The sequence below is a fragment of the Notothenia rossii genome, assembly GCF_949606895.1.
Source record: "Notothenia rossii genome assembly, chromosome: 1".
Lineage (NCBI taxonomy): Eukaryota > Metazoa > Chordata > Actinopteri > Perciformes > Nototheniidae > Notothenia > Notothenia rossii.
In genome coordinates, this window is record NC_136912.1 from 28,066,529 (window position 1) to 28,080,375 (window position 13,847).

The 13,847-nt window shown below is 40.6% G+C and overlaps 1 protein-coding gene across 3 annotated transcripts in view; it reads right to left on the reverse strand.

The window, feature by feature from the left end:
* crebbpa (CREB binding lysine acetyltransferase a) overlaps positions 1-13,847 on the reverse strand; it is an 81,839-nt gene that overhangs the window by 25,317 nt on the left and 42,675 nt on the right. For all 3 annotated transcript variants that reach the window (XM_079670250.1, XM_079670249.1, XM_079670251.1), the window contains exon 3: positions 819-1,074. In XM_079670250.1, coding sequence (XP_079526376.1) covers positions 819-1,074 — 256 coding nt within the window. The remainder of the gene's footprint in view (positions 1-818; positions 1,075-13,847) is intronic.

Below are 13,847 nucleotides of genomic sequence, written 5' to 3' on the forward strand. Positions count from 1 at the left end.
TGGCCTCTGAGGGTGGTTGGCTTGAAATGTAACTTAAGCATTCAAGTCCAAGGCCAGAGCAAAAGACATGAAATCTAAATGAAAGTCGCTTGAGGGGAATTTTGCACAGGACGGACAGCAGACAGAAACACGCCAGAGAAAATCCAGGGGAAGACATTAGTGGCACAAGAGAAAGTCGACAAGTGGGCAAGCAGGTAGGAGGTGAGTGTTTTTGAATGTATGGAAATGTTATGTGCTCAGTCTATGTTCTGACAAAACAAGGATTTAGGAGAAATGTGTCTGGGCATGGCATGGAAAGGCACACCTGACAGTTTTTCTTAAAAGGTAGTCTAACAAAGTAAAGGAATCGCATTATTAAAATATGATCAAATTCATTTAAGAGAATATTTGGTATTTGGAAATCCTCATTTTACAGATATCTGATCTGTGTTGATGCCTTTTTCAAATATGTTTCCCCTTAATGACTTTCAGGTCTGCTTGTTCAACATGATGTTGTAAGTTACTTTCATTTTCAACGGTTGTTTTCCAAATGTGGAAGATGTAAAGCATATCCAGACCTTGACTTGAGGTTATATAAATGTTGGGATCGGATCATAAACAAATACATCATAAACAAAGCTCGGGATTTTACAAGATCAAGATAGGAAATGGTTTATGAACAAGAAGTATGTGTTTACTTTGCCAAGACCTACTTTATTAAGGCTTTAATGTGGTGAACAGAAAGCAGAAAAGACTCCAACGAGCAAATGAGGTGTTGATTTCCACAAACTTTTTAACCCCAGGATGTGATCAATCTGCTTTAAAATGCGTTCACTCACCCTGGCAGGACTTCCCGGCCTGGCAGTGGGTCATGTGGTTGAGGACGTTCTTCATGGTGCGGCAGTGCGGCAGGGCGCAGGCCCTCACCTCCCCATTGGCCTGCTCCCGTCGCTGGCACTTGTGAGCGTGCAGCAGCAGGACCAGCTGCTGCTGGATCAGCTTGCGCTTCTCTGGGTCTGCTGTGGGGCCCACCGATGAGACCGCCACACCCCCGCCGCCGGACAGTGGGAGCAACGTCGCCTGCTGCTGCGGCTGCTGCATTGTGAACAAAGAAAACAACAAGTGTCAAAGTTGTGATGGGTGAAAATAACTCTCCCTGTCGGAGCTGTCAATACCACACGTGTAGAGAGGCACATTCTTGTCTTCAAAGCAAGTCCGATCTTTATTGTGCATTGTTATGGACACATGCAGTCCCTCTCCCAGTAGGTCTCCACCGCATCACTGCAGTTTATCACCACGTTGTGTGTGTGGTCTTTCGAAATACGCTTTTTCGTCTACAGGTGTGTGTCGCTGTTTGTGTCTGATTGACAGCAGCCGGCAGGATGCGAGAACTCCGGTGCGAAGGGGGGATATGAAGCAAACAAACTTGTCAGTGGTCGATCATTCAACAAGCCTGGGTGCAGAACAGGATGCATGTTCATGTTTACAAGTTAGATAAGAAGGAGACTTTCTGATGTACTTTATGTAATAAAAGCTAATGTGGTTGTTGCTCAGAGTCTACGGTTCTTTTGTTGTGTAGCATTCCGTGTGCCTCAGTGAGCCCGATTCCTTTAGCTTTGAAATTGGAATGACAGTATCGAAATAAGGACTACATCTGCGAAGACGGTCTCATGGATGGTAATCTGTCCGAGAAATTAAAAACTGGAAGACATCAAGAAACCAAAATCATATCTAAAGATTTAAATGACAGAACACAGAAGGAGTCATTGATAGAGCAGGTACCTTTGCGGTTGAAGACCAAAAAGAAACAGGTTTTTTAAGTTGTTGAATTGTCCAACCTTTTCAAAAATAATCCGAGAGCAAATTGGCAAACCAATTATAGTCTTTAAACTAGCAATTATTATGAACACATTTACACCATCAAAGATGATTTAAATAATTCAACAACTTCTGCTGTCACTGAAGGAAAATCTTAACCCAGGAACTTCAAATTCAACTGTTATTAATAAACGTTGTGTATTGGACATTGTTAAAATATTGTTATTGCACCTGTCGTTTAAAAAAAAAACAGAGTACTGCTATCCCTTCCATCTTGGCTACACTACTGCTAATGTGCAAATTAGGGCTGCACTATATTGGGAAAAACATTGCAGTTTTATTTTTCCATCAATTTGCCATATGAAAAAATATTCACCCACGATTTGGTTGGCTACTTTTTAAGTTTGAAGTCAGCACCACCTTATTAGCAATATCTACTTTATAGCAGATATAACAAATATGATGTGCAGAGAACAGTTTTAATAACCCAGCGGCTCAGGTGGAAACCTTCAGCCATAGATATATTTTCTTGTAAAATGTCTGATGTAAATCAGTAACAGTTTTGTCGTCGCAGTAGCATCCCTACTCTGGGGTTATCATTCATCAAATTTGTCACAACAGCACACATTTGCCAACAACGGTTCTGCCTTCATTTGAATGCCAATTTGTCAGTACAAGCCCCCCTCTGCCGATGCAAGCACAGTCAGAGCTGTGCCAGGGTAACGGTGCTTGCTTTGGTCTAACCAGTCCGTGTTCTGGCACAGTGACGGCTCAGCGTGAAGGCAGCTTTTGGCAGAAGGGATTTCTACAGCCCTCCACTACCAAAACATTTCCAACCTTTTTATTCTCATTCTTCATCGCCTACCCTCTCTTGTCAAGTTAGTTGATAGCCAGCAGTGAGTGGTGGTGGCAGATTAATAAAATCATGAGGGATGCTCCGATCGATCGGCTGCCAATCGATATCGACCGATACTCACTCTCTGCCGATCGATCGGTGCTCTCTAAAAATGCCGATCGCATGACGTAAAATACATGACATTTTTCTCTGTGAGTGGCAAAACAACCTTGCCCAAATGGCTTCACCAGTCTGGCAGTATTTTAAGGTGTCATGACAATAAAATAGCGGTATGCAACGAGTGTGAAGCAGAAATCCTGCAGCTCCACCCGCTGTGACAGACCGGTGAGCGGAGCGAAACACACACTAAAGGTACGTCCACACAGCAGCTTTGAAAAAATCTTGGAGCTCGGCGTGTCTAAGAGCTTGGGGATTTTTAGCAAGCAACGTGACCAACAACCAATCACATGAATCTCCCGCCCCCGACATACAAAGCAAAAAACTATATATATATATATATATATATATATTAGGGATGCACCGAATATTCGGCCGCCGAAAATTATCGGCCGAAAATGGTTAAAAAGGCCCTTTCGGCTTTCGACCGAAAGGGTCTTTTTAACCTTTTTAATTGAATTGTAATTTCATTTGTAAATAGTTACATTCATGTGGATTTATCCAGTTTGCACATTTGTATGCATGCACTTATAGGTGCATTTGTTGTTGTTGAAGGCCTGGCTGTTACAGTCTTTATTTACACTATTTTGTTGTAGGCCTACTGGCCTAGATGTTTATGCAGTTTTAAAGCACTTTGGTTTTGTTCTGAATGCACTTTGTTGTAGTTATCCTACAGAGAAAAGAAAATGCACTTGACTTGGAATTAATGTACTGTATGCATTCAAAAGTGCTGAATAAATGTTTTATGGACCCATAATAGTGATTATTATTTAAGTTAAGTTTTGCCATAATCATTTATTTTTCCATAATCAGGCAGCTGAACAACATTGGTAAAAAATGTATACATTATATATATATATATATATATATATATATATATATATATATATATATATATATATATATATATATATATTTCTATTAATCATTTTCGGCCTTTCGGCATTCGGCCAACCGTTTCGGTTTCGGCCAAGAATTTCCCATTCGGTGCACCCCTAATATATATATCATTTTCGATATATATATATATATATATCATTTTCGATATATATATATATATATATATATATATAAACTCCCCAAACAGGCGAAAACCTACCAGTTTCACCCACTGAGAAAAGAGAGCACTTCCGCTCATTTCTCCCGTGTTATCCAAAGTTAATGTAAACTTGAATAATGTACATCATTTGAATGTAATAATTATCTTGGTTGTTGTTTGTGGAAGCGCCAGTGAATGAGCCCCATTAAACATCAATTTAAATGGAAGACCCCCACTCGATCAGATTGGCCGATACTGATTCCGGCCCCAAAATGGGCGATCGGAGCATCCCTAAAAATCATAATTGATCTCTCTAACACATACACACTCTTGCTTTTCTCACTCTATGGCCCACTACCCACTACCCAACGTTCGCACGGTGGTTCCACCACATTAAGTTAAACCAACAAGTGTGGAGTGGTGTGGAGGGGGAGTGGGTTATCAAGCCCTCAAACAGCGAGTCTGTAGCGGTGCTGACTTGAGACCGGTCTCTACCTGACCGGAGTCACGCTGTGTGTGTCCGTCAGGAAACACGCCGTTTACACGTAGTTCCAGCAAACATCCATTGATAAACTGCGATGTTAACAACCTCATGATAGCCTCATATGTTTTAACTTAGGATCGTACCTGTGTTTAGTCTAGAAAAAGGTAAATGTGTGCATTTTATTATAAAGTTGTGTCTATTTACAGACTGTTGCAAAAAATAAGAAGCTTATAAAAATCAGGTTTGAAACTAAAAGAGCTATTACAACACAATTAAAGATGTTTGGAGTTTTATTTGAGCTATTAATATACATTTTTTGTCAAAGAGATGCTGATTTGAAACCATTGCTACATACAGTTACGGCATTTCCTGTTTCTGCCAGAGAGAGCGGAGGCCGTCCCAAAGCTTGCCGCTGTATTTACTCCCTCCATCTGACAGGAGGGAGCCTCGTTGAGCTACAAGTTTCACTCCACAGAGTTCACTCCGTCACAGAGGGGTAGTGTGTAGGGGTTATGGCTGTGCATCTTCACTGGTCTCACGATTCGATTACGATTATCCTGTCAACGAATCGATTCAATATCCCGATGCATCACGATTCATACCAATACGTTGCATCCTCAATTTTCTATATTACTGCACATGGCTTATTTTTCATCAATGCATACATGCAGTAAATACATATGAACTCTCTTTTTATTATTTAGAAAGTGCTTCAGAAATCAATAACATAAATGTCTTGACATTAATTTATAAACCAAAATAAATCAATTGTATAGGTCTAGCCTCCCTATATCTGTGTGTGAAGTTGTTCCATCCTCAAAAACAAAAACATAATGCTTCTGCAGTCTAGCTGCAGCTTCTAGCAACAGTCTTCTGTTAAAAAAAGAAAACTGAATGTCCTGAATGTGGCATCACACACAGGATTTGAGTCTGAACACAGCAGACAACAGGAATTTACAATAGCATATACAAACAAAAATACTGCATGTGGGTGCACACTTACATTATCTGTCTTACTGTTACATAAATCCCATGAATGTATGAGATTAAGTTAGCTTCATTATATCTCAGTGATTAAGTGAATAATAAAGTGGCTATCAGGTTACTATCAGCCTGTCACTCATTATTTTCAGGGAGGGGGCGGGGTTTGGAGGGAGGGAGAGGAGACGGTGATCGCGGAAGCTTTTTTCCTTCTGCCTTCACAAACTGTACACACGTATATATCGTTTGAAAATTGCTAGAGGACATTCATACTCTGCAATCCAAGACTTAATTAAATCCACCAAAAACCTGAAATGATTGTAACTCGATTATTTTTAGAAAAAGATAAATCCCTGTGTCTGAGCCGAAGCGACACGGAGTGATTCAGAGCTGGTCCTTCTGCTGTTGGTTCTGGACTGGTGTTCTTGTGTTCGTGGATAAAGCAGACTGCTCCGTGTTTGGTGTTGCTGTGCCGCTGTCACGTCTATTCCCTGATCTCTGCGTCACCGACCGATTTGATATTAAAGTGACAGAAAAAAAAACGTTATAGTAAAGCCGTGGCCGGAAAATCAGTAAAGCAACGTTACTACGCTATAATCGATTATCTTCCGTCACTGCATCGATACCGAATCGTCCATGTGCTTATCGCAATGCATCGTAGAAATACTATGCTTTTCCACACCCCTAGTAGGGGTAGGGTGTGGTTTGGGATTGGGCCTATAACTCTGTCAACCGCACTAGGTAGTGTTGAACCGCACTAGGTAGTGTTGAACCTCCGCACAGGGCTGGTACTAATTTATAGAGATGTCCCGATCCGATCATGTGATCGGGGATCGGAGCCGATCACGTGATTTTCGAGAGATCGGAGTCGGGAGGGAAAAAATCGGGGATCGGGATTTTTTTTATTTTTTTATTTCGTATTCAATATTACAAAACAAAAATGACCATGTTCAAGTCTTAAAGTCATCCTGAGGCCTTAGTTTTGGTTTCAAATTACAGAACATCATGTATGTGTTGCTTCTTTGGGGCTTGTTTTCATAGACCTGGTTGCTTATTTCTCTCAAATCTGGCAACAGAGTGGGCAGGGCGCAGTGTCTAACTGTAGCAGTAAGCTAACGAGTACTGAAAGCTTTATTTTGTTTTCATCCAATGCTGCACAACTGAACTGATCCAATGCTGCTGTGAAAGAAAGAAGCTATATCCATGTTGGATAGGATATCCAATTTAAATAAAAAAATAACCTTAAGGGACAACTTGAATGCTTTTTTTCTTTTTTTTCTCTTAATGCATTGCATAAAGATCGGATCGGGAAAAATCGGTATCGGCAAATTGTCAAGATCAAATGATCGGAATCGGATCGGGAGCAAAAAAAGGTGATCGGGACATCCCTACTAATTTAATAGATATATATACTTTTTTTTTTAAAGGCTGGATGGATACTGAAGGAAACCAGAAACCCTGATTTTGATGACAATGATTGTATTCAGACATTGGTGCTAATGCGGCTAATAAATGGCGATATCAAATTCCAAGGAATTTTTGCTGCGGGATGCAGGTTCTTTGATATAAGCAGGACTGTAGAGTTCATGCTACAGAGAAGCTGTATCACAGGTGCTACTGTGGTCATTTCCAAGCCTGTGTGAGACAGAGCCGTCGCCACATAAAAAAAAGAAGAATAAAGGAAAAAAGCTTCAGTTATTTGAGTGTAAAAACTGAGAGAAGGGGGGGGAGGGACAAGTGCCTGAGATTAAAATATAGCGCATTGAGGATAAAGCTATTTCAGACACCACAGGGAGGCCTATATAATTCAAACCTGCCACTTCTGATATTATACATTAAGTGCTCCTTTTAAAAAGGTCAAGAAAATGTACTTTTTAAACTCTATGCACCACTGACGCAGAATATGAAAATAATCAAATTACAGTGGATTTACTTTAAACTTTTATGCCCCAGTCAACTTGTTGTGGCCTGTGCTACAAAACGTTCAGCCTCTAGCACCAGTACCATCTGCAAATACAAGTTAAAATAAAGCCCTGTTTAGAGAATATACTATCATTGGATTGTCTGATTATGTTATCTATGTTAATCAGGGCTCGACATTATAAATGGCCCGCTGGCCCAGAAGCACTGTTTAGACTCCCAGGGCCAGCATAACGTACTTTCCACTTGCCCGCTCGGGCCACACAAAAATATTGCTTTAAAAAAAAAAAAACAGTAAGACATAAAATCACATTGTCCTGTGGTATTGGTATTTTGACAAGCAATTTTTTAAAAATCGTTTCATTTATTAATGCTACAACATAGCGTTTCATAAGGCAATTGTCATTGTTGGGTGAAAGAAAACAGCTGTTTGCTGTGCAGCGCGAGCAGGCTCCCGTGCGGAAGCGCGCTCCTTCACTACAGACTTTCTCGCCACCTAACCATTCACTAAAATGTTTTTAATACCAGTGGTAACCGGCCAAGCGCAGGGCAAAAAACAATCTTCAAATAAAAGAAAGTCACCGGAGGAGTTAAAGGAGAGTGACAGGGAGTGGGAGAAGAAGAGGGAGAGAAAGTTTCAGCCACACTGGCTTGATCGATGGAGTTGGCTTCAATATGATGCCAATATATACAAGGTCTTTTGTCGGCTGTGTACATCAATGCCGACCTAGTGACAAGTAAGTGAAGAGTAGAAAAATATAAAGGTATATTCGCTATAGGGGAATGTCCCAGAAGTTTAGGATAATGAAGGTTCTAATCCAATCTATTACATTGCCATTACATTTCTAACTCCTGATAATGACAGGAAGGCAGAAAGTGAATTATAATATAATAATACCGATCGCAGAAATGTCACCCTCCTTTTTTTCTTTTAACAATGACCACAATTAGGGATGCTCCGAACGCCCATTTTGGGGCCGATCGCCGGAATCCGTATCGGCCGATACCGATCGCCGATCTGATCGAGTGGGTGGGGCCTATGGGGATCTTCCATTTAAAGTGATGTTTAAAACTCAGTTAATGGGGCTCATTCACTACAACACGGGAGAAATGAGCGGAAGCGCTCTCTTTTCCTCTCTTTTCCTCTCTCCCCCTCTCTTTTCCTCTCTCTCTCTCTCCTGACAGCCTGTCAGTATCTCATGCAGCTCACTGATCCAGTAATGAGTGACCCGACAGTGAAGAATAAACATATGTATAACTAGTTTAGTTCCAGAGGTAGATAAAATAGCGTGTGTTAGGTCTAACTCTTAGTCTTTGTTTTGCTCCGCTCACCGGTCCGTCACAGCGGGTGGAGCTGCAGGATTTCTGCTTCACACACGTTGCATTCCGCTAGGCCTGTCGCGATAATCAATAAATTGACTTATCGTACGATAAATAAAAATGCACTCGATAACTTTTCTGAGCTCAATAAATTGCCGTTTACATAAGGATGTGACTAGCATTTTAGCCAGGAGCGCTGTGGCTGTCGGCCACGCGTGCTGTGAGGGGCGGGGCTGGAGTAAGACACTCCGCGTGCACGTGCAGCAGTGTGTAGCATCCAAATTAATAATATATCGACAACGTGTGACTTACTCGCGCGTAATTTAAAGTGAAATGATATTGATTACAACCACACATCTCCGGTGTGGCAGTATTTTGGATTCAAGCCAAATGAACGAGGCCAACCTACGGATTTGAATGAGCCGGTATGTCGCATTTGTTTAAAAAAAGGTAGCGAAAAAAGCAGGCAATACCTCAAATCTTAAACTACACCTAAAACATAACCACCCCATTCCGTTTTCCCAGCTGAGAGCAAACACGGCAGCTGGAGATGGAGAGCCCCCACCTTCCCGACAGTTTACAATCAAAGATGCATTTGCCCGACAATGCAAACAACTTGGTGTTCCTTGCTTGAAAACTTTGAAATACAGATTTGGATATGGCCTGTTGAGGCATCTGGGTCTTTGTATGGACAATGGACTGTGCACTTCACTGCTATTTTAAAAAATGAGTTTTTTCTTGCTTGTGAGACAATGTGTGGTCATATTTATTTATATATATATATTAATACTGTCAAAATTATCGTGTTAACGGCGGTAATTCATTTTTTGAATTAATTGCGTTAAAATATTTAACGCATGCGCAGAATGGCCCGCCCCATACATCCCACCAGTGGCAGCGCCAGGGTATGGCTGGGGTAGGCTACAGCCATACCAAGAAATGGCTTAGCCCCACCATGAAAAATGATGTTAAAGTAAGCAAAATAAAGTCCGCCAACTCGCGGAGTAAATTGCACAGACAGCAGTTAGTAAGATTGATTTCAGTAACCACTTGTCTGGAAATACCGAAGACTAGAAACGGTTTTGAAAACTATCAACACGTAATTAAAAAAGACCCCACGTTTTGATGATTGATAGGTGTGTGGGCTGTCTTTCATAGTGGCGATAGTGCAAGGTGCAATCTATGAACTGAATTAGTTGCTTGTAAAGGGGGTAACACAAGCAACTTAATGAAACATTTGCAAACGAGACACTCATTGAATCTAAAACGGTGCAGCGTATTTGACAGCCTAAACAATGTGGCTGTGTGAAGTCTTCCAGGCACATCGCCTTGTCTTTTTTTAGTTTATTAACACTGACAGTGTATTAATGTGAGCTCCTACAACTATAATAATTTGGCCTTTCATTGAATGCTTTATAAGCCAGTTAAACTTACAGATGTCATTGTGAATTGGAAAACTGCATTTAAATGTTGTTAAAGGTCAACGTTTCAAAGTATGGTTCAGCAATTGTTGGTCGTTTACTAGGAATTTACATATTTTAAGCTCAAATTCTTTGTTCTATGTTTAAACCTTCAGACACATTTTGACGTGTTTCAGTCCAGCACATCATTTATTTTGTTATGATTTAAAAGTACAATCCAGAATAATATACGTACTCGCCTTTATCTTTTTGCCATTTTCTTCATATCACAGTTTTGCATGATGTCACTGTAGGACAATGTTTTAAGGATCTCTTGTCGAGCTAGGTTGTCAGTTTGACATGTCTGGATGAAGATGTAATTGATTTACAAATGCAGGGCTCGACACTAACGGTTGCCAGGGGCAACCATTCAGAAAAAATGTCAACCGCTTCTTGGCCTTTGGTTGCCATCAGTGGCAACCACTTTTTAACATGAAGAAATAAGGACAGCAAACAGCAAAATGTGCACCCCAAAATAGATGAGTGTTAATTATTTGTTGTATTAAGAGTGATATTTAATTATTGTTGTGACCAGTCGGAACATGATACTTAAGTTGCACGTGCATTGGTGTGATTACGGAGCCAGAAAGCAATTTACGTTTACTCGCGTGCGTGGTGTGGTTGTTTTTTTAAATTGCGAAGCAAATTAAGTTGTTTGACTGTGGGGTAAAAAGTTCGGCCAACCCGTCAACTTCTCAAACGAATGTTCAAAGTGATTCAACTGATAAAGCGCTATATGAACCTGAACGAAAAGCAAAGAGGACATGTGTAAAGTCTTGGGAGGCGAAATATATATGTACATTCTGCTCTGTTGTGCATTCACTTCCGGTAAAAGTTCCTTCAAAATAAGAGTCCCGATCTTATTACTAAAAAAATAAAAGTGCAAAACAAAACTTTAACATAGGAAAATATTGGCATACAATTATAATCACTTCTTTAAAAAGGTAACACATTTTAAATATAGTTAGACATATTAAAAGGTAATATACAGCATTAATAATTAATATCTAATTCTTAACTGTGAATGGTTTTCATTTATTTAACATTAGAAATGTATTAGTCTGGCCAATCCAAGACTTCAATTCTGAAGGGCCAATGAATCTATGGTGGGGGTCAGCACAAAGGTCAAGACAACCCACATTTGAAAGGGAGACAACGGATAACCAAGAAACTACTGACTTGCTCAATTCATTTTTGGGGGATCTGTGAAGAACATGACAACAGCTGCACTACTGGGGCCGTATTCACAAAGCATTTTATCCAGGGCTCTCGACTAACTTTTTTCACCATCCTCCCGGAACCGTCCCGAAATACAATCTAAGCCGTCCCGAAATTAATGTGGACCGTCCCGAATTTAAAATATTAGTTTTTCTACTACTTATCATTAGTTAAAATCATTAAAAGTGACCTTTAATATAAATAAAACATCATATAAATCATTAGATGATAATTCATCAACCTTTTTATTTGAGTAAATCAGTCAATCACATTACAAAGGCCAAATATATTTAAACAAACACACAAACGAGAAAATTACTAATATTGAATCAAATCAAGTCCCATCCAATTAACACAAAAAATCCAACACTCTGTCCTGAAGACAGAACCCAGAGTAACCACTAACCAGGATGACAGTCTGTAACACAGTCAGGAGACCTTTACAAACTGCCCCGCCCCCTCACACACAGACGGGAGAGAGAGATCTCGTCTGGATTGGAAAGCTCGAAAATACATCATAGACGCATGTTGTAGTCTTATTGCATATTAGAAACGGAGTTGGATAAACTAAAACTGCGATATAATGTTTATGTAGCAATACTACATATGACATATATTTTTTAAATGTCTCCAGTACCGATAAAAAGTCAGATAACGTCGGAGCTTAACGTTACCACTGTCTTTAATAATTCCGGCCCGGGTGGAGCCCGTTTAATACCGGGGCTCGGTACCCATCCATACATGGGGAGAGTCGCAGCATATTGCGTATTGGACTAAATACGATGGAGGGTTCTCATCTCAGCCTTATTACCCATAGGGGATGAAGTGGAGTAAGTAAATAAAGAGGCCGGCGCTCCAGGGTCTGGTTCTGCTGTGCGTTTTTGTGATGTAACGGTAAAACATTTCAGAATTCCTCCACGGGATACCATTGTCATTTTTACATCACTCAACCCGCGAAATACACACACTCAGTACATAGCCTACTGTAGATAGACCCGCGAATTTGCGGGCCAGGAATTCGCGGGCACAGCCAGCTGTGCGGCTGGCTGACAGCACATGGGCACAGCTTACGTATGTGTGTGTGTGTGTGTGTCTGTCTGTGTGTGTGTGAGTGTGTGTGTGTGTTTCGCGGGTTGCTAAATGTTTTGTGTTTATGTTGACAAGGAGGTTTAATAATTGTGTGCTACACACAACGTGCAGTCGATTTCATTTTCATCGCCGTTTGTAGTAGAGTTAGCAGGGTATTTTTATTTTAACTCTCGTCCCAAATTCGTCCCAAAATTATTTTTTATCCTCCCTGACACTATTTTTTTCGGCCCCGGGACGACGGGACGTCCTTAAGCTCGAGCCCTGATTTTATCTTACCGCAAGGAGTGCTCCTAACTCGCGCTAAAACATTTTACGTAGGAGTTTTTTCTTAAAAGTTATTCACAAAGCCACTGAGAGCTACTCATACTAAGGATAAATCACTAAAAGTGAACTAAGAGTGACGCACCGTTGCTATGGATTACGTCGATTCTCGTGCATGAGTTTAGAAGCGGTCAGTACGGTGATTGGTTGTTCAGAGCAGGCGGTCTCGCTGAAACTCATCCGCAACATCCCACAAACGAGCCCACTAAATCACCGAAAAACAAGGAAATAGCCTAGGCTAGAAATGTATTCCTATCAAATAGTTATGGACAGTGCAGTTAGCAGAATACACGCATGATGACAAGTTTGTGCAGACCACGATAATGACGTTGTATATGCACGTTAAAGAGAGAGAGCAAACAATAAAAATACGTAAATTGCATTAAATCAAGGAGGCAATTAAAAGCACCCTGCAAACTATTATCCAATGAGCATATTTCCAGCACTTAAACACTTTCAATAACAGCCCATACCGCCGTTCAAGTCCCCCTATCATGATGAATGAAAACAATCTGCGTGTTGATGGAATGTACTTTCTTTCTGTTGACGAACACGTCCTCATGTTTTGATGGCGCAATAATTTTTATGTGCGTCCCGTCAATAGCATAGTTGGCTTTGATCCTGTGTAGTTGTTGATTGTCCAAAGGAAACCGGATAAACTGTTGGATGATATGTGGTCTAGAGAGCGCGCTGATGGTTTGGTTTATGGCACGGCTGACTGATGGTTGCGATATTCCTAAATCGTCGGCATTGCAAAGTTGCATTTTCCCTGTTGCTAAATATCGTAGTGTTGCCAAACATTTTCTTTCCGGACTAATAGGATTATCCCTGTTAGTCGGGGATGTTATTGCATCCCGCACTAATTCCACAACAAGTTTGATACCCTCACGATTTAGCCTATATCTCTTGATCAATTCCAGTGCATGACATTAAGGATTTTGGGAGATGGCCCTGTGGGCCATCTAAGCTAATTTACAGATGGCCCTGAGCCCAATAGAGATTGCCCTGAAAAATGCGCGCGGACGAAATTGCACGAAGGTTTTGAGGGGCCTCCCCCAAGAACATTTAGATTTTTGCAGGTCTTATTGTAGATGCTGTCTGCATTCTCTAGACTGAATAATAAGATGAACCACAACAATATTATATTGCACAATTTCAATTTTATTCTTAATTTCACTTGTTTGTTTGTTCTTGTTTGTGTTTGCT